The 26,765-nt window shown below is 38.0% G+C and overlaps 1 protein-coding gene across 1 annotated transcript; it reads right to left on the bottom strand.

The window, feature by feature from the left end:
- Nucleotides 1–1,630: 1,630 nt before the first annotated feature.
- CR1L (complement C3b/C4b receptor 1 like) lies at nucleotides 1,631–14,634 on the bottom strand. The gene is given in 10 exon segments (XM_061161170.1): nucleotides 1,631–1,794; nucleotides 2,382–2,510; nucleotides 2,899–3,026; nucleotides 4,539–4,643; nucleotides 4,729–4,810; nucleotides 4,813–4,896; nucleotides 6,069–6,251; nucleotides 9,467–9,739; nucleotides 10,152–10,221; nucleotides 14,564–14,634. Coding segments are annotated over 9 exon segments (1,182 nt in total). The 5' UTR covers nucleotides 10,186–10,221; nucleotides 14,564–14,634.
- Between the last annotated feature and the right edge of the window lie 12,131 nt (nucleotides 14,635–26,765).

The raw sequence follows: 26,765 nt of genomic DNA, 5'->3' as shown, positions 1-26,765 counted from the left end.
AGAGTCAGACAAGATGGAGCGACTCAACTGAACTGAGCTGAACATTAGGAAACCCCAAGTTGAAACCATGGTGTTTCTGGAGAAGAGTGAGGACAAAAATGACTTGAGTGTCTGTTCTTGGTCTGTTTCCTTCAAGAACTGCTCTTTTCTTTCAGAGATCTTAGCAGTGAATATTATGTGAAACAGTCACTTCAAAAATTTCCTGTCTCCTTCTGTCTTTGCTTTCTGAATGTTCATATCTTTATGGTGTTGATTACCTTAGGAAACCTTCTCCACTCCTTAGACACACACTCTCTTTTGCATTTTCTGATTGAGTTTTTGTTTCTTTGTTTTTTTTTCCTTTTCACCAGAGAAGGAAAACTTCAACAGCTGAAATTAGTGTGGAGCTAAGAAGCAATTCCGCCTTCTCATCACTTAGAATTTGGCTCAGATGGTAAAGAACCTGTCTGCCAACTCACAAGATGCAAAAGACTCAGGTTCTGTCCCTGAGTCAGGAAGATCCCCTGGAGAAGGAAATGGGTACCCACTCCAGTATTCTTGTCTGAAGCATTCCATGGACAGAGGAGCTACACTGTCAGACACGTGTCTGTCAGACACGACTGAGCATGCACACACATAGCCCATATTGGCTAAAACAATCTTTGTGTTTAGTTTACAATGTAGCCCAATTTTTACAGGGAATACACAGTGCTCTTCAGCCAAATAGGCTATTAATAGCAATTTTGCAGGCTTTGTTTTCTGCTGGTTTGTGTTTCTCTCCAAAATCTATGAAGATGGTCAGTTTATGCCAATTTAGGTTCAAAGATATTTCCTTTCAGTTCCTATACTTTGACAACATTTTCCTTCTAATTCTAATTAGATGGACTTTTCTGGTGGTCCAGTGGTTAAGAATCATCCTTGTGATACAGGGGATTTGGGTTCCATCCCTGATTGGGGAACTATGATCCCACACACCGTGAAACAACAAGGCTGAATACCAACATCACTGAGCATGTGTCTCTGGAGCCCACGTGCCACAACTAGAGAGACTGCACATCACAGCTACCAAAACCTTGTGCTCTGGGGCCCAGCACAGCAACTATTGAGCCTTGGCTCCACAACAAAAGAGCCTATGCACGGCAGCAAAAAATCCCACCTGACCCTTCAAGTACTCCTCATGCCACAACCAAGACCCGACAGAGATAAATACACAAATAAAATCATCTAAAAGGATGTATTGTATAGCACAACACCTGCTTCCTCAATCTGCAATGGAGGAGGCCTAGTTTGATGCCTGGGTCATGGTCTCCTGATGGAGGAAATGGCAACCCCCTTCAGTATTCTTGCCTGGAGAATTCCATGGAGAGAGGACCCTGGTGGCCTATAGTCCATGGGGTCACAGAGAGACACGACTGAGTGACTAGAACCAAAGATCATCAGAATCTTACATGTCGATGTCTCTTAAAACTATTTATTATTGATCTAGCATTTAATTTTGTCAAATGCACAAATAAACACCACCTTGTAATTACGGAAATTTGGAGAGTCTTGTTTAGATATTCTGAAGCCTTTTGGAACGTGGGGTAGTGAGCACTAAGCTGGAAGTGCACAACGAGGGACAGGACCTCTCCAGATTCCTCTCCCCTGACTGTCACTGGTGCTGCAGATGGTGCTCTCCCCAGTGGGGCTGAAGTCCATCCCTTTCTAGATGCAGGTCACACATGTAAGTTACTTCTTTTCCAAAAGGAAAGACTTCCAGAGGTTTTCTTCTGTGTCTCCAACTAAGGACATCAGGTTGATTTGGACAGAAAATTTCTGTAAAGAAGGTAAAAGGTAGGTTTTATTGAAGAGTTTTCACCAGAGGTAATCTGCATTCATAGGATGCTATGGCTGGTACTACCTAAAAACACAGAATGGACTAGATCAACTGAGATTTCAATCTCAATTTTTAATCAAAACTGTATAAAAGAATTTGCTTATCCTGAATCTTCCAGGCTTTTAAGTATTCTGAATAAGAGAAATTTACACCTTTATTTAAGTACCAAAACTTTTAAAGAAGCAAAAGGATCTCTTGGAGGATAAGTCATTCATTTACTGAATATATATTAATTGAGTACTTATTTTATGTCAGTCATTCATCAGGGTCTGGTGATAAAATGGTGAAGTGTACAGATAAATTCCTTGTCCTCCCAGGAGCTTACATTCTCAGGAAAGATTTCTACATATGTATTCCACATATACTAATCATCTAATCATTGTGTATTGGAGACTCATGTTTTAATCAGCTTATTGTTTCTGAATCTTTCAACATAATTACCTAGATATGAGTTCCAAGAATTTAAGGAGTCTTAAACAGCTCAGCCTGTGTAATGCTGTTCCCCATTTTCCCCTTATTCCTGTACTGCTCTGATCTACCATCTCCATAAAAATTACTTTAATTTTTTTTCTTTCTTGTGCCACCTCTCCACTTAAGTATGAATAACACAGGACAGGGAGTTTGCTCATCTTGTTCACTGCTATAGCACCAGTCCCTGGAAGAACATCAAACACAGCATATATGCTCAATAAATTGAATTAAATGAATGAATGTTTTATACTTGTATATTAGCAAATGCAAAAACCATAGAGTACTTTGATGACATTAAACAAAAGAAAGAAAAAAGAAATTGGTCAAAGCTTCACATTAGCTAGTCTTTCCTGATTTAGAGGCAAACTACAGCAGGATTTATCATGTCAAACAAAGAATTCTAAATGGCAGAGCCTGATCAGATGGTTCCCAAAACATATGATGCACTTGAAAGTGAATTACAACAAATTGAATCACAATAAAATACTCATAAAACAAACAAATACTTGTCATAATTAGAATTAAAAAATAGAGAAATAACTGCTGGAGAGGCCAGGAGTCAAATTACAAACAGATTAAAGGGAGAGATTGGCCTTCAGTGTTATCCCTTCTATGCACATTCACTGAAGCACTGCTATTTCAAAGGCTTTCTATTCCAACCAAGACACAGTAACTAGCAGAACTGCCTTTTAATTGGAATCTAAGGAAGTAAATATTTGTGACTATGGGAACATTTTAAACCAAAATGCCAGTTTGTTTGCAAAAACCTCATCATTTTGAGGATGCGAAACCAGCAGGTGGCAGGGGTGCAGAGGCCACATCAGTCTTGAAAAGTCACAGCTTCCGGAGGGGTGAGGGATAACAGCAAAGCAGAGTTAAATGGTCACACTATACAGACCCAGCCTAAGATGAAGAAGACAGTTGTAGCATAGCTGCCATCTCCTTGAATCTGGATCCATACTCAGAGAAATCAGTCTCTCTCTGAGCATCCCATGGTAATGCTGATAAATCGTCTCATAGTCATTATTAGAATAAAACATCCTCCAAGTGAAGGCACTGGAACAGCTAGTAAAGCAGCTGCCAGTTTGGATTTACTTAAAGCAACGAATAACTGGACAGAGAACAATGACTATTCTTTCATCTCTATATTTGTGGTGGTGGTGTAGAAAGTTCACAACAGCATGTTGGGCTACAAAAGAGTAAATGTGAATATCCTGGGAGCAAAAATGAAAGGAGATTGGAGATAATTCTGGTACAAAATCCTCCAAAATTCTCAGTGTATGTTGGACCCTTGTGTGTGTGTGTGTGTGTGTGTTCAGTTGCTCAGTCATGTCCAACTCTTTGCAACCCTATGGACTGTAGCCCACCAGGCTCCTCTGTCCATGGGATTTTTCCCTGGCAAGAATACTGGAGTGGGTTGCTATTTCCTCCACCAAGGGATCCTCCTGACCCAGGGATCGAACTTATGTCTCTTGCATCACTTGCATTGCAGGTAGATTCTTTATGACTGAGTCACCAGGTAAGACTGGGCCCTCATGGCTCCTAAATTTATTAGTTGCTGGTATTTGGCTGCTGGCAAGGATTCTTTGGAACATTTTGAGATCAGGCACTTTATTGCTCATGATTTATACTTCCCATGTAGAGATGTGCATTCTGTGAAAGGCCTAATATTCTGATAAACAAGCGAATGACCTTACTTAAAACATTAACATCAACCACCATAATCCCATTTCAGAGCCCTTAGCCTGTTACTAACCAGGTGACATATGATTGAATGAACTATAATTATACTTCCACTCTTACTACAAAATTTATTTTTGATGGTTAAAAGATTTCTGAAATAATTCTTAAATGGTCTCAGTTATTTTTAATAAGCTTTTCCTACATAACAATCTTTTTCTGGATCTCTGAAAATTGCTCTTTTTCTTTTATGCTTGGAGAGTATGATTTCTTCACTTAATGTGTCACCTATATATGCTCATAACTAGTAGCTGTACTTGTGTTTTTGAACTTGCCATTTAATTATGTTTCAGGTTTTCCTTCACATCTCATGTTATTAGTTCCACCTGTTCCTCACTCTTACTTTCCATATACACTTCCCAAATTTAGTACCCCTGAATATTTCCTTTTTTTTTTTTTCAAAATCACACTAAACCCTTTTTAAAATGAAGCTCAGTTTCAGCATTCAGCAGGCCAATCAGCTCACACTCACCCCTCATCACAAATGAAGGATACTTTGGCTACAAGGTGAAAATTAAGTGCAAAAAGTACACTTCCATTAGGAAGTTAGTCCAGAAAGCCAGCACAAGATTTCACTAGGAAAAAAAATAAAAAATAAAACCACAGGAATGGGATTTTCCCATGAGGGACAAAGAGATTGGTCTGCAAACCAGAGAGTATGGGCACATTGGGGGTCTGCCGGGCTCCAGTCTCCCTGGGATGTGCAGCACAGAGAAGCAGACCCTCTGAGATCATAGCCGGGCTATAGAACACTTCCTGTCCAAGAGAACAGTCATCCTTGTGGTTTGGAGTGTGTTTACCATGCAGAATTTCTGGAGGTGGCTGACATACTGGCGAAAGAGAAACAAAGTGCTCTTAATTGTGGGAAAATAACTTCTCCTCATTGATGAGCTAGCCAAGAGACTCATAATCATAAGTCTATATGTTTTAACAGTTGTGGTAGACTAACATTTTATTGATGGCAAATTTAAACAGAGAGAGAGACACTCTTGTTAAAAGAACTGATACACTTCAGAACAGTGACTAGAACTGAGACAACCTTGGTTCATGGTTTTCCATCTAAAGTACACTCCTGAGATGACATAGCAGGCAGTTCCCATCCACATTATGTTCTATTAATATCACTGTTCACTCAGTACATAGTTGTTAGGTTGATGGATTTTTATATCTTCATACCTCCTTTCTAGAAAGGCATCACCAATTTACATCCACATTTTTGGCAGTAAGAAATGCTTGTGCCCAAATCTCATCCAACACATTGCCCAATCATTTATCACACTATGCTGTGACCAACAAAATTCAGACATCTCTTTCCAACTCTGCAGTGGCCACCTGCCATGGTTTGGCAGAGAAAATCGGTCTCCTCTCTGCACTCTATAAAGACAAGTCCTCCTCAACCATTCATTTCATTCCAGTGAGATATAATCTGAATGAAATCTTCTAAAAAGCCTACAGTCCTCACTATAAGACTGCATATTCCATACCATAATTTGTATCTGAGTCTATGTCTCTATATACAGTTGGTTTGAACCCAGAATCAGAATACACTTAAATTATGTAAATTTAAATCTCTTAAATTTAGTAACGTGTAAAAACTACAGTAAAACTGTAGTAACGTGAAAACTCATTTCCATTTGGCTTAAATCAGGTCAGTTTCTCTGCCTAGACTTTGACTTTCTCAAGAATAAAATGGGGTATTGCACTAGAATAAATTACCCCTTTAAGGACTTTGTAAATACTCTGATGCAGTAATATCGAATTTCAGGGCTAATCAGTCCTTTGTTTCCCTTGGTTAATAAGTGCACTGTGGTGCGATGTTTAAGTACCATGCTGGTTAAATCTCTGTTGACTAAGCCTCACACTTTTGCATTCTCCTTTGACTGCTGAGGCTACAAGCCTGAAAGCTAAAATTGATTGTCTTTCTTGTCAGCTGTGTCCTGGTTAAGCTGACAGTTGGAGGCATATATACTGAATTAAAAGGCAGGAAGATGATAGAAGTCACCTTGTAGATGGGCACAGGAAGTGGCAATTGATGGCCCTTTCTTAGTAGCAGCAACTTTAATTCCAGCAATGGCAATGACTGCATGCTCCAACAACCTGTTACCTTCCAGCAGCAGTGGCAGATTCTGCAGCATGAGCAGCTGAAGGAAATACTTGCTCACTGACAGTTTCAGACACCTGTGTGCTAGTCCAGAGGAAATAGCAGGTTCCTGAGCTCTGGTAACATTTCCTGCCTCCTTTAGCTCTTCCTGCCGTTTTAACACTTATTACCTGCACTAAACCCCTCACTCCTTGAAATATATAGACTAGTTTTTTTGTTGTTGTTGTTTGTTTTTTTTTTTTTTAATTTTCCCAGCTCTAGACTCAGGTAGACTTGGGTTCTGGTCCTCCCCATAGTTCACTTCAGTTCAGTCGCTCAGTCATGTCCAACTATCTACGAACCCATGAACCGCAGGATGCCAGGCCTCCCTGTCCATCACCAACTCCCGAAGTCCACCCAAACCCATGTCCATCGAGTCTGTGAGGCCACCCAACATCTCATCCTCTGTTGTCCCCTTCTCCTTCTTCCCCCAATCCCTCCCAGCATCAGGGTCTTTTCCAATGAGTCAGCTCATTGCATCAGGTGGCCAAAGTATTAGAGTCTCAGCTTCAACATCAGTCCTTCCAATGAATATTCAGGACTGATTTCCTTTAGGATGGACTGATTGGATCTCCTTGCAGTCCAAGGGATTCTCCAGAGTCATCTCCAAAACCATAGTTCAAAAGAATCAATTCTTTGGCACTCAGCTTTCTTTATAATCCAACTCTTACATCCATGCATGACTACTGGAAAAACCATAGCTTTGACTAGACTGACCTTTGTTGACAAAGTAATGTCTCTGCTTTTCAATATGCCATTTAGGTTGGTCATAACTTTTCTTTCAAGGAGCAAGCATATTTTAATTTCATGGCTGTAATCACCATCTGCAGTGATTTTGAACCCAGGAAAATAAAGTCAGCCACTGTTTTCCCATCTATTTGCCCTGAAGTGATGGGACCAGATGCCATGATCTTAGTTTTCTGAATGTTGAGCTTTAAGTCAACTTTTTCACTCTCATCTTTCACTTTCATCAAGAGGCTCTTTACGTCTTCACTTTCTGCAATAAGGGTGTCATCATCTGCATATTTGAGGTTATTGATATTTCTTCTGGCAATCTTGATTCCAACTTGTGCTTCCTCCAGCCCAGCATTTCTCATGATTTACTCTGCATAGAAGTTAAATAAGCAGGGTGACAACATACAGACTTGATGTACTCCTTTTCCTATTTGGAACCAGTCTGTTGTTCCATGTCCAGTTTTAACTGTTGCTTCCTGACCTGCATACAGGTTTCTCAAGAGGGAAATCAGGTGCTCTGGTATTCCCATCTCCTTCAGAATTTTCCACAGTTTATTGTGATCCACACAGTCAAAGGCTTTGGCATAGTCAATAAAGCAGAAATAGATTATTTTCTGAAACTCTCTTGCTTTTTCAATGATCCATCAGATGTTGGCAACTTGATTTCTGGTTCCTCTGCCTTTTCTAAAACCAGCTTGACCATCTGGAAGTTCATGGTTCATGTATTGATGAAGCCTGGCTCGGAGAATTTTGAGCATTACTTTACAAGTGTGTAAGATGAGTGCAATTGTGTGGTAGTTTGAACATCCTTTGGCATTGCCTTTCTTTGGGATTGGGATGAAAACTGACCTTTTTCAGTCCTGTGGCCACTGCTGAGTTTTCCAAATTTGGGGGCATATTGAGTGCAGCACTTTCACAGCATCATCTTTCAGGATTTGAAATAGCTCAACTGGAATTCCGTCACCTCCACTAGCTTTGTTCATAGTGATGCTTTCTAAGGCCCACTTGACTTCACATTCCAGGATGTCTGGCTCCAGGTGGGTGTGAGTGATCACACCTTCGTGATTATCTGGGTCTTGAAGATCTTTTTTGTACAGTTCTTCTGTGTATTCTTGCCACCTCTTCTTAATATCTTCTGCTTCTGTTACATCCATACCATTTCTGTCCTTTATTGAGCCCATCTTTGCATGAAATATTCTCTTGGTATCTCTGATTTTCTTGAAGAGATCTCTAGTCTTTCCCATTCTATTGTTTTCCTCTATTTCTTTGCATTCATCACTGAGGATGGCTTTCTTATCTCTCCTGGCTATTCTTTGGAACTCTGCATTCAAATGGGTATATCTTTCCTTTTCTTCTTTGCTTTTCACTTCTCTTCTTTTCACAGCTATTTGTAAGGCCTCCTCAGACAGCCATTTTGCTTTTTTGCATTTCTTTTTCTTGGGAATGGTCTTGAGACCTGTCTCTTGTACAGTGTCATGAACATCTGTCCATAGTTCATCAGTCACTCTATCAGATCTAGTCCCTTAAATCTATATCTCACTTGCACTCTATAGACATAATGGATTTGATTTAGGTCATACTTGAATGGCCCGGTGGCTTTCCCCACTCTCTTCAATTTAAGTCTGAATATGGCAATAAGGAGTTCATGATCTGAGCCACAGTCAGCTCCATAGTTACTATCTAAATAATCTTGAACAGTTATCTAACCTCTCTAAGACTCACTTTCTCTGTAAAACGTGAAAAGAATATAACTACCTTATGCCTTTATTTTAAGAATTAAGTGCAAGGGCTGACCTGATAGCTCAGTTGGTAAAGAATCTGCCTGCAATGCAGGAAAGCTGGGTTTGATCCCTGGGTTGGGAAGATCCCCTGGAGAAAGGAAAGGCTACCCACTTCAGTATTCTGACTTAGAAAATTCCCTGGATTGTACAGTCCATGGGGTCGCAAAGAATTGGACACAACTGAGCGACTTTCACTTTCACTTCACATAGACTATATAATGGTGCTTAACAAGAGGACTCATTATGTATTAGCAGTTACAGTACTCAAGAGTAACTAATGAATTTTTTTAAAAAGATTATTTCAACTTAAAAAATGGAGTAACTGAAAGATTATAGAGAGTATCAGTGGTGATATGTGCAGAAAATTTGTGTATAAAAATTGCAAGGAGATTGTGCATTCTTTGCTCTGATTTATCTTTGCTTCTGAGTTTGAACATGTACACATATGCATATACCTGCTTTATTTCATGTTTCCTCCCAAGAAAATGTACTCTTACACACTGCTCACTACACATCTCCACCCACCCCCCTACCCCGCCAGGACAAACACAAATATCCTTCTCCTACAACTTGTGTCATTTGTAGGCACCTTCATGCCCTCAGTCAGACTCAACCCTTGAGCAACTGGTCAGCTCTAGCTCCCACGTTTTGGGCCTGGAAATGAACAATGGAGAGTCCTTTCTTGGTAAAGCCAGACTGACACATAAAACTCACGGTTTCATATAAGAAAAAAAAAAAAAAAACTTTTGTTCTCAGACATGTTTATTACATTCTCAATGACTAGAGGTGTGCATTTATTAGATATAATATACTGACGGGGAGGTCTGCTCCAGATGCCTACTTGATTGTCTTCACTGCTGCAATATATTGATGGTTCACCCATGAGGTCAAAGAGCTTTTGCCTTCTCTCCCCAAGGTTGCAGTGATAGGTCACCACTGTTTCATACTTAAAATATTCCCTGTTGGTGCTGTTAAAATCTCCATTGGTAATGGCTGGGAGTGGCCCACAAATAATGCCTAGGGAAATAGAAAGCAGTGAATGACTATTGAGAGAAATCAAATGAGTCACTAAATTGTAACTATCTTTATTTTACCTTTATTATTATATTTGAATCTTTGCTAACCTAGATAAGCTTTTACAAAGTTGTAATTTACATGGTCATGCCTAAATACAATTTGAGTATATTTGGGTAAGCATGAGAATATTTATGAAGTTGTAGACTATGTTAAATATTTTGAAAATCTAAATGATGTAAATAGAAATATAAATTAGCAATATTCACTAAAGTAGATATACAAAGCTAGTATAGACCAAGAAACTTGTAAAAGTAGAAAAAAAGTTCACAAAGAACTTATATCATAGTTTCATGTAGTATATACTTCTAAATGTAATTTTGATGTTTCACAAGATATAAAGGACAAAACTTACCAATTAATTTTATCAAGCCTAAGTTTGACATCATAATAGTATACCCATGTAAAAGTGATCATAGAGTAGCCTGCAAGAAATGTCAGATACACTTTTAAATGTAAAAGTAGGACATAGCACATAGCAGGACATGGAAACAATTGTATTTTTCTAACACTATATAACTGGAATAAGTAACATCGGCCAAATTTCTAAAACAAAATTAAAAATGAAAATTCTTAAGGAAGCTTCTGCTTCTGGTAATTTCAATAATTGACATTAAATATCTTTCCACCCATTTCCCACTTACCCCCAGAGAAAAACTACAAATGCTTGAGAAATATAAAATATGTATCAGGGTGCTAACACATGAGGGACTATGGTCTCATAGAGGGAGAAAATTCAGGAAAGAATCAAGCTTTTGGGCTGCTTTTCCCTTGGGAAAACTAGTTGATTCAGGAGGGGGCATTTGATAGGCTCATTTATTCAAAGGCTTTCGTGATATCAGAGCTTCCCTGAAAGCTCAGTTGGTAAAGAATCCACCTGCAATTTAGGAGACCCCAGTTCCATTCCTGGGTTGGGAAGATCTGCTGGAGAAGGGATAGGCTACCCACTCCGGTACTTGTGGGCTTCCCTTGTGGCTTAGCCAGTAAGAATTCGCCTGCAATGTGGGAGACCTGGGTTTAATCTCTGGGTTGGGACGATCCCATAGAGAAAGGAAAGGCTACCCACTCCAGTATTCTGGCCCAGAGAATTCATTGGACTGTATCCCAAAGAGTCAGACACGACTGAGCAACTTTCACTTTCACTTTGAGTCAAAGGACAAAAATTGCAGTTCAGGGCCTTCAAATTAGAAATTTTATTAATATCTCCTGATATGTATTGAGACTTCAAAAAACCAGGCTCTGTGACTCAAGATTATTGGCATTATTCTTCAGGCAATGGTGGCCCAGGAAAATTAGTTTTTGAAATTGAATTAAAGTCTCAGATTGCTAGGGTCGCCAGGTACCTGGCAGAAATAATAGCAGCAATAAAATCCCTCTCAGGAAGAAAATTAGTCATCTAAAACCTTGAATTTATTTCTACAGAAAAGCTTGCAAATATAATTCCTGATACACAATTAAAGGTAACCATGTACTTGAAGGAGTAAAATAATAATAACAAGACCTAGCATAGTCACTGACAATGGAAATTGACACATCAGGACACCAGATATTGGAATTTTTGTTATCAAATTAAAATATATATATATACATATATATATATATATATATTGCTATTACTAATAAAGGATAAAATACACAAAATGGACATTTTTGGTAACAATTAAAAACAATTTAAGTGACAGGGCAAATTTTGAAAAAACCTAATAAAAATCCTACAATTACAAAATGCAATTACTGAAATTCTGAATTTGGATAAGATTTGTGGCAGTTTAGATATAGTTAAAATTTTAATCATTGGAAATTAGGATAGAAGAAAACATCAAAAACACAGAACAACAAAAGAAACATAAATACAGACAGGAGAGTAACAGTCTTGTAGAATAGAAAAATAAGGATAAGCACATGTTTAAGATAGAAAAATAAGGCATCCCACAATGAAGGGAGAGAGATAACAGTGCATAAACAACATGTGAAGAAGTAATGATAGAGATTTTTCCAAAACTGATGAAAGACATTGAACCACAAATTTGAGACACAATACAAACATCAAAACACAAATACAAAGAAATCCCTACCTAGATGCATTATTAATATTGTAAAAAATCAGAAGCAATTTAAAAAGTAGTCAGAAAACAGAGAGGATAACTTTCAAAGGAATCATACTTACAAAAATGTTTAAAACATGTATTGCCAGAAGACTTATAATACAGAAATGCTTAAAAATTATTCTTTAGGCTAAAGGAAAACTGTCTCAGATAGAACTGATAGAAATGCAATATGGAAGAAGTATAACAGAGTTAACATGTGGATAAATGTAAATAAATACCACTTTTATAAAAGCAGCAACTATAATGTCTTGTGAGATACAAAATGTATGTAAAAAATAGTAGGAAATGGCAGGAGGACATAAATGGAGTTAAAACTGCTATGGGTTCTTGCACTGTTTGGGATGTGGTAAAATCATTATTTATAATAAATTAGATTATATAATTATAATAGGTTATAATTAAGATAAATTCAATTATAATAAATCAGGGATCTATATTGCAGTCTCTAGGATAATAAATAAAATATACAAATAATATAAAATAACAAATAAAATTTACTTGAGGAGAAAAAATAGGGTAATAAAAATGATTAAAAAGTTAAAAAGGAAGAATAAAGGAAAAACTTAAGAAACAAAAAATAAATAACAAGATGCTAGACTTAAACCTCACTATATAAGTAACTATATTAATTTGAATTATTCTAAACATTTCGATTTAAGGCAAAGATTTTCAGAGTGGATGAAACAACAAAATCTGAGAATATGATGTCTACAAGAGATAAATTTTATTTTATTTTAATTTATTTTTTGGTCGTGCTGGGCAGCTTGCAAGTTCTTACTTAGTTCCCTGACCAGGGATTGAACTCAGGCTCTCAGCAGTGAGAGTAAACAGTCCTAAACACTGAACTTCCAGGGAATCCCCTGGTAAATTTTAAATGTAAGACAAAGAAAGGATGAAAGTAAAATATTTGAAACATGTGTAATGCAAAATCAGAAAAGAAAGAATGTTGATGTTTCTATATTAATATTATAAAATATATTTTAAGGAAAGAAATATTATGAAAGGTAAAGAGGGGCATTTCATTATGATAAAAGAGTAAATTCAGCAGGAAGGCAAAATAATAGAGATAGACAAATCTAGTCATATTCAGTGATTGTAGTGGTTTGAATGGCAACTCCCTAAAAAGATATTTCATGTCCTAATCCATGGAACTTGTGAATGAGAATCTGTTTGGAAAAGAATCTTTGAAGACATAATTAAGTAAAGGATCTTGAAATGAGATCAACTTGGATTAACAGAGTGGATCTTCAATCTAAAGAGAGCTTGTAAGAGAAGAGAAGGGTAAACATACATGGAGGAAAGCATGTGCAATGGAGGCAAATAGTGGAGAAATGCATCTGTAAGTGAAGGAATGCCAAGGATTGCATCAGCCACCCCAGGTAGGAAAGAAGAATAGGACAATTTTTTCTTTCTCCCAGGGAAAGAAATCAATCTTGCTGACATCTTGATTTTAAACTTCTGTCTTCTGAACTGTGAGGAAAAAAAAAATTCATTTTAAGCTACTAAATTAGTCTACACTAAAGGCTTTGACTGTGTGGATCACAACAAACTGGAAAATTCTTCAAGAGATGGGGATACCAGACCACTTTACCTGTCTCTTGAGAGACCTGTATGCAGGTCAAGAAGCAACAGTTAGAATTGGACATGTAACAACAGGCTGCTTCCAAATTGGGAAAGTAGTACATCAAGGCTATATACTGGCACACTGTTTATTTAACTTATATGCAGAGTACATCATGTGACATGCCAGGCTGGATGAAACACAAGCTGGAATCAAGATTGCCAGCAGAAAATATCAATAACCTCAGATATGCAGATGAAAGATATGTAGATAAAGGTGAAGAGGAGAGTGAAAAAGCTGGCACAAAACTAAACATTCAAAAAACTAAGATCGATGTGGGAGAAGGTGAGGGTGGGATATTTCGAAAGAACAGCATGTATACTATCTATGGTGAAACAGATCACCAGCCCAGGTGGGATGCATGAGACAAGTGCTCGGGCCTGGTGCACTGGGAAGACCCAGGGGAATCGGGTGGAGAGGGAGGTGGGAGGGGGGATTGGAATGGGGAATACGTGTAAATCTATGGCTGATTCATATCAATGTATGACAAAACCCACTGAAATGTTGTGAAGTAATTAGCCTCCAACTAATTAAAAAAAAAAAAAAAAAAAGAATCAACCAACTAAAAAAAAAAAAAAAAAACCTAAGATCGGGATCAATCCCAAGATGACAGAGGAATAGGATGGGGAGACCACTTTCTCCCCAAAAATTAATCAAAAGATCATTTGAATGTTGAGCAACTTCCACAAAACAACTTCTGAACACTGGTGGAGGACAACAGGCACCCAGAAAGGCATCCCAATCTCTTCAAAAGGAGTGACCTTAAGGCTACTGTAAGAAAGAGACTGAAACAGAGAAAGGAGGCTTAACTCCAGAACTTTAGGACATCAGAGAACTCCTGACTCCAGGGGACATTAATAGACAAGAGCTCACCCAAAAGTCTCCATGCCTACATTGAAACCAAGCTCCACCCAAGAGCCAACAAGTCAAAGTGCAAGACACACATGCTAATTCTTCAGCAAAGCAGGAACACAACCCTGAACATTAAGAGAAGGCTGCCCAAAGCCATGTCAAACACATAGACACCCCAAAACTCACCATTGTACATTTCATTGCACTCCAGAGAGAAGAGATCTACCTCCACCCATCAGAACACAGATGAAAGCTCCTCCAAACAGGAAGTGTTGACACACCACTGGTCCAACTCCACCCACAGGGAACAGAGTCCACAACTAAGAGTAACCATGAACTCCCAGCCTGCAGGAAGGGTATTGCAAACACAGCAATCTAAACAAAGTGAAAGGGCAGAGAAATATTCAGGAGGTGAAGGAACATGATAAAAACCCAACAAACCAAAGCAAAGAGCAGGAGATAGGGAGTTTACCTGAAAAAGAATTCAGAATAATGATATTAAAGATGATCCAAAATCTTAAAAACAAAATGGAGTTACAGATAAACAGACTAGAGACAAGGATTGAGAAGATGCAAAAATATTTAACAAGGACCCAGAAGAAATTAAGAAGATTCAATCAATAATGAATAATGCAATAGCTGAGATTAAAAGCACTCTGGAGGGAGCCAATAGTAGAATAACTGAGGCAGAAGAGAGGATAAGTGACATGGAAGATAGAATGGTGAAAATAAGTGAAGCAGAGAAGAAAAAGAAAGAAAGAATTAAAAGAAATGAGGAAAACCTCAGAGACCTCTGGGACAATATTAAATGCCCCAACATTTGAATCATAGGTGTCCCGGAAGAAGACAAAAAGGAAGGGCATGAGAACATATGTGAGGAGATAACAGTTGAAAACTTCCCTAAAATGTAGAAGGAAATAGCCAACCAAATCCAAGAAACCCAGAGAGTCTCAAACAGATAAACCAAAGCCAAAACACTCCGAGATACATATTAATCAAACTAACAAAAATTAAGCACAAAGAGCAAATATTAAAAACAGCAAGGGAAATGCAACAAATAACACACAAGGGAATCCCCGTAAGGATAACAGCTTATCATTCAATAGAAACTGTTCAGGCCAGAAGGGAATGGCAGGACATACTTAAAGTGATGAAAGAGAAAAATCTATAACCAAGATTACTCTACCCAACAAGGATCTCATTCATATATGAAGGAGAAATCAAAAGCTTTACAGACAAGTAAAAGTTGAAAGAATTCAGCACCACCAAACCAGCTCTTCAGCAGATGCTAAAGGATCTTCTCTAGACTGGAAAGAATAAAGGTTTATAAAAACAAACCCAAAATAACAAAGTAAATGGTAATGGGATCATACTTATCAATAATTATCTTAAATGTAAATGGGTTAAATGCTCCAACCAAAATGCAAAGACTGGCTGAATGCATACAAAAACAAGACCCCTATATATGCTGTCTACAAGAGACCCACCTCAAACCTAGGGACACATACAGACTGAAAGTAAGGGGCTGGAAAAAGATATTTCATGCAAATGAGACCAAAAGAATGCAGGAGTAGCAATACTCATATCAGATAAAATAGACTTTGAAATAAAGACCATGTTAAGAGACAAAGAAAGACTACATGATGATCAAAGGATCAATTCAAGAAGAAGATATAACAATTATAAAGCTATATGCACCCAACATAGGAGCACCACAATATGTAAGGCAAATGCTAACAAGTATTAAAGGGAAAATTACAGCAACACAATAATAGTGGGAGACTTTAATACCCTACTCACACCTATGGATAGATCAACCAAACAGAAAATTAGCAAGGAAACACAAGCTTTAAATGATACAATGGACCAGTTAGACCTAATTGATATCTACCGGCCTTTTCACCGTCTTAAAAAAAAAAAAAAAAAATGGATTCCACCTTTTTCTCATGGACACAAAAAACATTCTCCAGGATAGATCATATCCAAGGCCATAAATCTAACGTTGGTAAATTAAAAAAAAAAAAAAAAAAACTGAAATAATATCAAACATCTTTTCTGATCACAGTGTGGTAACATTAGATGTCAACAACAGGAAAAAATGGAAGCGATCAATGTAAACAAATAGAGGAAAACAACAGAATGGGAAAGACTAGAGATCTCTTCAAGAAAATTAGAGATACCAAGGGAACATTTCATGCAAAAATGGGTTTAATAAAGGGCAGAAATGGTATGGACCTAACAGAAGCAGAAGATATTAAGAAGAGGTGGCAAGAAAACACAGAAGAACTGTACAAAACAGATCTTCATGACCCAGATAATCACAATGGTGTGATCACTCACCTAGAGCCAGACATCCTGGAATGTGAAGTCAAGTGGGCCTTAGGAAATATCACTATGAACAAAGCTAGTGGAAGTGATGGAATTCCAGTTGAGCTATTTCAAAGCCTGAAAGATGATGCTGTGAAAGTGCTGCACTCAATATGCCAGCACATTTGGAAAACTCAGCAGTGGCCACAGGACTGGAAAAGATCAGTTTTCATCCCAATCCCAAAGAAAAGCAATGCCAAAGGATGTTCAAACTACCACACAATTGCACTCATCTCACACACTAGTAAAGGAATGCTCAAAATTCTCCAAGCCAGGCTTCAGCAATATGTGAACTATGAACTTTCAGATGTTTAAGCTGGTTTTAGAAAAGGCAGAGGAACCAGAAATCAAATTGCCAATATCTGCTGGATCATTGAAAAAGCAAGAGAGTTCCAGAAAAACATCTATTTCTATTTTATTGACTATGCCAAAGCCTTCGACTGTGTGGATCACAACAAACTGTGGAAAATCCTGAAAGAGATGGGAATACCAGACCACCTGACCTGCCTCTTGGGAAACCTGTATGCAGGTCAGGAAGCAACAGTTAGAACTGGACATGGAACAACAGACTGGTTCTAAATAGGAAAAGGAGTACGTCAAGTCTGTATACTGTCAACCTGCTTATTTAGCTTATATACAGAGTACATCATGAGAAATGCTGGGCTGGAAGAAGCACAAGCTGGAATCAAGATTGCCAGGAGAAATAGCAATAACCTCAGATATGCAGATGACACCACCCTTATGGCAGAAAGTGAAGTGGAACTAAAGAGCCTCTTGATGAAAGTGAAAGAGGAGAGTGAAAAAGTTGGCTTAAAGCTCAACATTCAGAAAACTAAGATCATGGCATCCAGTCCCATTGTTTCATGGCAAATAAATGGGGAAACAGTGGAAACAGTGTCAGACTTTATATTTTTGGGCTCCCAAATCACTGCAGACGGTGACTGCAGCCATGAAATTAAAAGATGCTTACTCCTTGGAAGGAAAGTTATGACCAACCTAGATAGCATATCAAAAAGCAGAAATGTTACTTTGCCAACAAAGTTCATCTAGTCAAGGCTATCATTTTTCCAGTGGTCATGTATGGATGTGAGATTTGGACTGTGAAAAAAGCTGAGCACCGAAGAATTGATGCTTTTGAACTGTGGTGTTGGAGAAGACTCTTGAGAGTCCCTTCAACTGCAAGGAGATTCAACCAGTCCATCCTAAAGGAGATGAGTCCTGGGTGTTCATTGGAAGGACTGATGCTGAAGCTGAAACTCCAATACTTTGGCCACCTCATGCGAAGAGTTGACTCACTGGAAAAGACCCTGATGATGAGAGGGATTGGAGCCAGGAGGAGAAGGGGATGACAGAGGATGAGATGGCTGGATGGCATCACCGACTCAATGGACATGAGTTTGAGTAAACTCCAGGAGCTGGAGATGGACAGGGAGGCCTGGCGTGCTATGATTCATGGGGTCACAAAGAGTCGGACATGACTGAGTGACTGAACTGAACTGAATAGGAAGAAAAATAATACTATTAAAAACACAAACATATGGAGGCTAAACAACACACTTCTGAATAACCAACAGATCATGGAAGAAGTCAGAAAGGAAATCAAAATATGCATAGAAGCAAACGAAAATCAAAACACGACCACCCCAAACCTATCAGATTCAGTAAAAGCAGTGCTAAGAGAGAGGGTCATAGCAATACAAGCGTATCTCAAGAAACAAGAGAAAATCAAATAAACAACCTAACTTTACACCTACAACAACTAGAAAAAGAAGAACACAAGAACCCCAAAGTTAGTTGAAGGAAAGAAATCACAAAAATCACAGCAGAAATAAATGAAAAAGAAATGAAGACTATAGTAAAAATCAACAAAACTAAAAGCCGGTTCCTTGAGAAGATAAATAAAATAGACAAACCATCAGCTGGACTCATCAAGAAAAAAAGGGAGAAGAACCAAATCAATAAAATTAGAAATAAAAATGGAGAAATCACAACAGAAAACACAGAAATACAAAAGACCATAAGAGACCTCAGCTGCTGCTGCTGCTGCTGCTAAGTTACTTCAGTCATGTCCGACTCTGTGTGACCCCATACACGGCAGCCCACCAGGCTCCTCCATTCCTGGAATTCTCCACAGAAGAAAACTGGAGTGGGTTGCCAATTCCTTCTCCCCATAAGAGATTACTATAAGCAATTATATGCCAATAAAATGGACAACTTGGAAGAAATGGACAAATTCTTAGAAAAGTATAACCTTCCAAAATTGAACCAGGAAGAAATAGAAAATCTTAACAAATTTACCACAAGCACAGAAATAGAAACTGTAACAAAGAATCTTCCAACAAACAAAAGCCCACTTGTGAAGATTGCTTCACAAGTGAATTCTACCAAAAATTCAGAGAAAAGCTAACACCTATCCTAATCAAACTCTTCCAGAAAATCGCAGAGGAAGGTGACCTCCCAAACTCATTCTACAAGGCCACCATCACCCTAATGCCAATCAAAGTTGCTACCAAAGAAAGAAAACTACAGGCAAATATCACTGATGAACAAAGATGCAAAAATCCTCAGCAAAATTCTAGCAAACAGAATCCAACAACATGTTAAAAAGATCATACATCATGACCAAGTGGGATTTTACACAGGGATGCAAGTATTCTTTGATATTCCCAAATCACTGTGATACACCATACTAACAAATTGAAAGATAAAAACCATATGATTATCTCACTAGATGCAGAGAAAACCTCTGACAAAATTCAACACCCATTTATGACCAAAAACTCTCCAGAAAGCAGGCATAGAAGGAACACCAGTTCAGTTCAGTTCAGTCGCTCAGTCATATCTGATTCTTTGTGACCCCATGGACTACACCATGCCAGGCCTCCCTATCCATGCCAGGCCTCTCTGTCCACCACCAACTTCTGGAGTTTATTCAACTCTTGTCCATTGAGTCAGTGGTGCCATCCAACCATCTCATCCTCTTTTGTCCCATTCTCCTCCCATCTTCAATCTTTCCCAGTATCAGGGTCTTTCCCAATGAGTCAGTTCTTCACATCAAGTGGCCAAGGTATTGTAGTTTCAGCTTCAGCATCAGTCCTTCCAATGAATATTCAGGACTGATTTCCTTTACGATGGACTAGTTGGATCTTCTTGCTGTCCAAGGGAGAAACACCACAGTTCAAAAGCATCAATTCTTTGGCTCTCAGCTTCCTTTATAGACAAACTCTCACATCCATACATGACGACAGGAAAAACCATAGCCTTGACTAGGTGGGCCTTTGTTGGCAAAGTAATATCTCTGCTTTTTAATATGCTGTCTAGATTGATCATAATTTTCCTTTCAAGGAGTAATCACCTTTTAATTTCATGGCTGCAGTCACCGTCTGCAGTGATTTTGGAGCCCAAAAAATAAAGTCTCTTACTGTTTCCCCATCTATTTGCCATGAAGTGATGGGACTGGGTGCCATGATCTTAATTTTCTGAATATTGAGTTTAAGCCAACTTTTTCACTCTCCTCTTTCACTTTCATCAAGAGACTATTTAGTTCTTCCTCACTTTCTGCCATAAGGGTGGTGTCATCTGCATATCTGAAGTTATTGATATTTCTCCTGGCAATCTTGATTCCAGCTTGTGCTTCATCCAACCAGCATTTCTCATGATAAACTCTGCATATAAGTTAAATAAGCAGGGTGACAATATACAGTCTTGATATACTCCTTCCCCAATTTGGAACCAATCTGTTGTTCCGTGTCTAGTTCTAACTGTCGCTTCCTGACCTGCATACAGATTTTTCAAGAGGCATGTCAGGTAGTCTGGTATTCCCATCTCTTGAAGAATTTTCCACAGTTTGTTGTGATCCACACAGTCAAAGGCTTTGGCATAGTCAATAAAACATAAATAGATGTTTTCTGGAACTCTCTTGCTTTTTCATTTATCCAACGGATGTTGGCAATTTTAAGGAACATACCTCAACATAATAGAAGCCATGTGTGACAAACCCACAGCAAACATTATCCTCAGTGGCAACAAACTGAAAGTATTTCCTCTAAAATCAGGAACAAGACATGGATGCCCAGTCTCACCACTACTCTTCAACATAGTTTTGGAATTCCTAACCACAGCAATCAGAGAAGAAAAAGAAATAAAAAGAATCCAAGTTAGAAAAGAAGAAAAACTCTCACCATTTGACATGACCCCCTACATAGAAAATCCTAAAGATACCACGTGAAAACTACTTGAGATAATCAATGAATACAGTAATGTTGCAGGATATAAAATGTACACAGAAAAGTATAAAACACTGATGAAAGAAATTAAAAATGACACAGATAGATTTAGAAATATATCATGTTCATGGACTGGAAGTATCAATATAGTGAAAAATGAGTAGTCTATACAATGCAATCTATAGATTCAACACAATCCTTACCAAGCTAACAATGGTATTTTTCACAGAACTAGAACAAATTATTTCACAGTTTGTATGGAAACACAGAAACCTCGAATAGCCAAAGCAATCTTGAGAAAGAAGAACAGAACTTGAGGAATCAGCCTTTCTGACTTCAGATTATACTACAAAGCTATAGTCATCAAGACAGTATGACACTGGCACAAAGCCAGAAATTTAGATCAATGGAACATAAGAGAAAGCCCAGAGATAAATCCATGCACCTAAGGGCAACTTGTCTTTGACAAAGGAGGCAAAAATACACAATGGCAAGAAGACAATCTCTTTAACAAGTGGTGCTGGGAAAACTGGTCAACCACCTGAGAAGAAAGAAACTAGAACACTCTCTAACACCATACACAAAAATAAACTGAAAATGGATTAAAGATCTAAATGTAAGACCAGAAACTATAAAATTCTTAGAGGAAAACATAGACAGAACACTCTCTGACATAAATCTCATCAAGATCCTCTATGACCCTCCATTCAGAATAATGGAAATAAAAGCCAAAATAAACAAATGGGGCATAATTAAGCTAAAAAGCTTTTGAACAATGAAGGAAACTTTAAGAACGGTGAAAAGACAGCCTTCAGAATGGGAGAAAATAATAGCAAATGAAACAACCTGACAAAGAATTAATCTCCAAAATATACAAGCAGCTCAATACCAGAAAAATGAATGACCCTAATAAAAAGAGGGTCAAGGAACTAAACAGACACTTTCTCAAAGAAGAGATACAAATGCATAATAAACACATGAAAAGATACTAGCATCACTCATTATTGGAGAAATGCAAATTAAACCACAATGAGGTACCATCTCACACCAGTCAGAATGGTTGCCATCAAAAAATCTATAAACAATAAATCCTGGAGATGCTGCATGGCAAGGAGACTCTCTTACACTATTGGTGGGAATGCAAACTAGTCCATACACTATGGAGAACAGTGTGGAGAATCCTTTAAAAACTGGAAATAGAACTGTTATACAACCCAGCAATCCCACTGTTGGGCATAAACACTGAGGAAACCAGAATAGAAAGAGACACATGCACTCCAATGTTCATTACAGCACTATTTGCAATAGCTACGACATGGAAGCAACCTAGATGTTCATTGGCAGATGAATAGATAAGGAAGTTGTGGTACATATACATAATGGAATATCACTCAACTATAGAAAAGAATGCATTTGAGTAAGTTCTAATAAGGTGGGTGAAACTGGAGCCTATTATACAGAGTGAAGTAAATCAAAAAGAGAAACACCAATACAGTATATTAACTCATATATATGGAATTTAGAATAACAGTAGTGATGACCTTATATAGCAAAAGAAACAAAGATGTAAAGAACAGACTTTTGGACTATGTGGGAGAAGGTGAGGGTGGGATGATTGGAGGGGATAGCATTGAAACGTGTACATTACCCTATGTAAAATAGATGACCAGTGCAAGTTCAATGCATGAAGCAGGGCACTCAAAGCTGGTGCTCTAGGGCAACCCAGAGGGATGGGGTGTGGAGGTGGTGGGAGGAAAGTTCAGGATGCGGGATACATGTGCACCCATGACTGATTCATGCTGATGTATGTCAAAAACTATCACAATATTGTAAACTAATTAACCACCAATTAAAAAAAAAAAAAAAAAACACCTAAGACCATGGCATCTGGTCCCATTCAGTTCAGTTCAGTTCAGTTCGGTTCAGTTGCTGAGTCATGTCCGACTCTTTGCGACCCCATGAATCTCAGCACGCCAGACCTCCCTGTCCATCACAAACTCCCAGAGTTTATTCAAACTCATGCCCGTTGAGTCGGTGATGCCATCCAGCCATCTCATCCTCTGTCGTCCCCTTCTCCTCCTGCCGCCAATCCCTCTGAGCATCATGGTCTTTTCCAATGAGTCAACTCTTCACATGAGGTGGCCAAAATATTGGAGTTTCAGCTTCAGCATCAGTCATGCCCAGGACTGATCTCCTTTAGGATGGACTGGTTGGATCTCCTTGCAGTCCAAGGGACACTCAAGAGTCTTCTCCAACACCACAGTTCAAAAGAATCAATTTATCAGTGCTCAGTTTTCTTCACAGTCCAACTCTCACATCCATACATGACCACTGGAAAAACCATAGCCTTGACCAGACGGACCTTTGTTGGCAAAGTAATGTCTTTGCTTTTTAATATGCTATCTAGGTTGGTCATAGCTTTCCTTCCAAGGAGTAAGCATCTTTTAATTTCATGGCTGCAGTCACCGTCTGCAGTGATTTGGGAGCCCAAAAAATAAAGTGTGACACTGTTTTCACTGTCTCCCCATCTATTTTCCATGAGGTGATGGGACCAGATACCATGATCTTAGTTTTCTGAATGTTGAGTTTTAAGCCAACTTTTTCACTCTCCTCTTTCACTTTCATCAAGAGGGTTTTTAGTTCCTCTTCACTCTCTGCCATAAGGGTGGTGTCATCTGCATATCTGAGGTTATTGCTATTTCTCCTGGCAATCTTGATTCCAGCTTGTGCTTCTTCCAGCCCAGCTTTTCTCATGATGTACTCTGCATATAAGTTAAATAAGCAGGTTGACAGTATATAGCCTTGACGTACTCCTTTTCCTATTTAGAACCAGTCTGTTTCATGTCCAGTTCTAACTGTTGCTTTCTGACCTGCATACAGGTTTCTCAAGAGGCAGGTCAGGTGGTCTGGTATTCCCATCTCTTTCAGGATTTTCCACAGTTTATTGTGATCCACACAGTCGAAGGCTTTGGCATAGTCAATAAAATAGAAATAGATGTTTTTCTGGAACTCTCTTGATTTTTCAATGATCCAGTGGATATTGGCAATTTGATCTCTGGTTCCTCTGCCTTTTCTAGTACCAGTTTGAACATCTGGAAGTTCTCGGTTCACGTATTGCTGAAGCCTGGCTTGGAGAATTTTGAGCATTACTGTATTAGCATGTGAGATGAGTGCAATTGTGCGGTAGTTTGAACATTCTTTGGGATTGCTTTTCTTAGGGATTGGAATGAAAACTGATCTTTTCCAGTCCTGTGGCCACTGCTGAGTTTTCCAAATGTGCTGGCATATTGAGTGCAGCACTTTCACAGCATCATCTTTCAGGCTTTGAAATAGCTCAACTGGAATTCCATCACTTCCACTAGCTTTGTTCATAGTGATATTTCCTAAGGCCCACTTGACTTCACATTCCAGGATGTCTGGCTCTAGGTGAGTGATCACACCATTGTGATTATCTGGGTCATGAAGATCTGTTTTGTACAGTTCTTCTGTGTTTTCTTGCCACCTCTTCTTAATATCTTCTGCTTCTGTTAGGTCCATACCATTTCTGCCCTTTATTAAGCCCATTTTTGCATGAAATGTTCCCTTGGTATCTCTAATTTTCTTGAAGAGATCTCTAGTCTTTCCCATTCTGTTGTTTTCCTCTATTTCTTTGGGTTGATCACTGAGGATGGCTTTCTTATCTCTCCTGGCTATTCTTTGGAACTCTGCATTCAGATGGAAATATTTTTCCTTTTCTCCTTTGCTTTTTGCTTCTCTTCATTTCACAGCTATTTGTACGGCCTCCTCAGACAACCATTTTGCCTTTTTGCATTTCTTTTCCATGGGGATTGTCTTGATCCCTGTCTCCTGTACAATGTCACGAACCTCTGTCCATAGTTCATCAGGCTCTCTGTCTATCAGATCTAGTCCCTTAAATCTATTTCTCACTTCCACTGTACAGTCATAAGGAATTTGATTTAGGTCATACCTGAATGGCCTAGTGGTTATCCCTACTTTCTTCCCATTACTTCATGGCAAGTAGATGGGGAAACAATGGAAATAGTGACAGACTTTATTTTCTTGGGCTCCAAAATCTCTGACAGTGACTGCAGCCATGAAATTAAAATATGCATGCTCCTTGGAAGAAAAGCTATGACAAACCTATATAGTGTATTAAAAAGTAGTGACATTACTTTGCCCACAAAAGTCCGTAGAGTTAAAGCTATGATTATTCATGTAGTCATGTATGGATGTGAGAGCTGGGCCATCAAGAAGGCTAAGCACTGAAAAACTGATGCTTTTGAACTGTGGTGTTGGAGAAGACTCTTGAGAATCCCTTGGACTGCAAAGAGATCAAGTCAGTCCATCCTAAAGGAAATCAATCTTGAATATTCATTGAAAGGACTGATGCTGATATTGAAGCTCCAATGCTTTGGCTACCTAATGCAAAGAGCTGACTTGAGCTGACTCATTTGAAAAGACCCTGATGCTGAGAAAGACTGAAAGCGAGAGAAGGGGATGACCGAGGATGACATGGTTGGATGACATCACCGACTCAATGAGCATGAGTTTAAGTAAACTCTAGCAATTGCTGATGGACAGGGAGGCCTGGCGTGCTGCAGTCCATAGGGCCAGAAAAAGTCAGACCTGACTGAGCTACTGAACAACAACAACAAAATTTGTGGTAATTTGTTTTGGCAGTCCTAGGAAGGTAATATATATTTTACACATTCCTCTCAATAACTGAGAATACAAGGGGAGGAAAAAAAAAGGCATAGTAAATCTTATTTTCCTAAGAGACAGTTGTTGAAAAAGTCAGAAAGCAACTATACCTTCTTTTCTAGGGCATACATAACATTTTTCTGAAACTGTCAATATTTGGGGCTATAAAACATTTTTCAATAAATTCCAAAGGATTAAATGAAAAGAACAATAAATAAAAAATCTCCAAGCATTTGAAAATTATGTAACACACTCTAAATAAACTATTGATAGAAGAAGAGATCAAAAGGGAAATTAGGCAATTTTTTCATACAGTAATAATGAAAATATAAAGATTGTGGGAAGCAAATACAGAACTTTTTGAGAAAAATTTATATATTTAAATGTACCTTTTGTAAAAAGAAAGTAAAAAAGAAAAGTATCTAAGTTTGTATATCAAGAATTAATGAACAAAGAATACCAAATTAAGCTCAAAGAAAGTATCAGAAAGGAACTAATAAATCATAAGTCAATAAAATTTAAAAAATTATACACTATAGAAAATTACAAGTTATTTTTCAATAAATCTTAATAAAATTGATAAACTCAGTAGAAATAATCAAGAAAAAGTAAATGTTAAATGTTGTCATTAGCAAGAATTAAAATAGGGATATCACTACATATCTCATAGATATTAAAGCATAATAAGAGGTTACAATAAACAATATTATACCGATAGCTTAGCAAATATAAATGAATACATTCATTGAAAAATATAACCTGTCATAACTTATTAAATAAGATATTAAAAATCTTAAAAGAGCATAGGTAGTGAAGAAGTTAAATCAGTAATTAAAAGCCTAACAACAAAAACTCCCATCCAGATTGCTTTACTGCTGAATTATTCCAAAGACATAAAGAAAAATAATATTAATGTTACATAAATAATTCCAGAGAATAGAAAAGAATGAATACTTTCCAAAACACTTTTTAAGACCAGCATAATCTTGATACCCCAAACTGACAATGGCATTAAAAGAAAAAAAAAAAATTAGAGTTCAACACCTCTTGAGAACATAAATGCAAGTTTTTATAAACATAATATTAAGAAATTG

The sequence above is a fragment of the Dama dama genome, chromosome 14 (genome assembly GCF_033118175.1).
Source record: "Dama dama isolate Ldn47 chromosome 14, ASM3311817v1, whole genome shotgun sequence".
Taxonomy (NCBI): Eukaryota; Metazoa; Chordata; class Mammalia; order Artiodactyla; family Cervidae; genus Dama; species Dama dama.
This window is presented reverse-complemented; position numbering and strand designations above follow the sequence as displayed.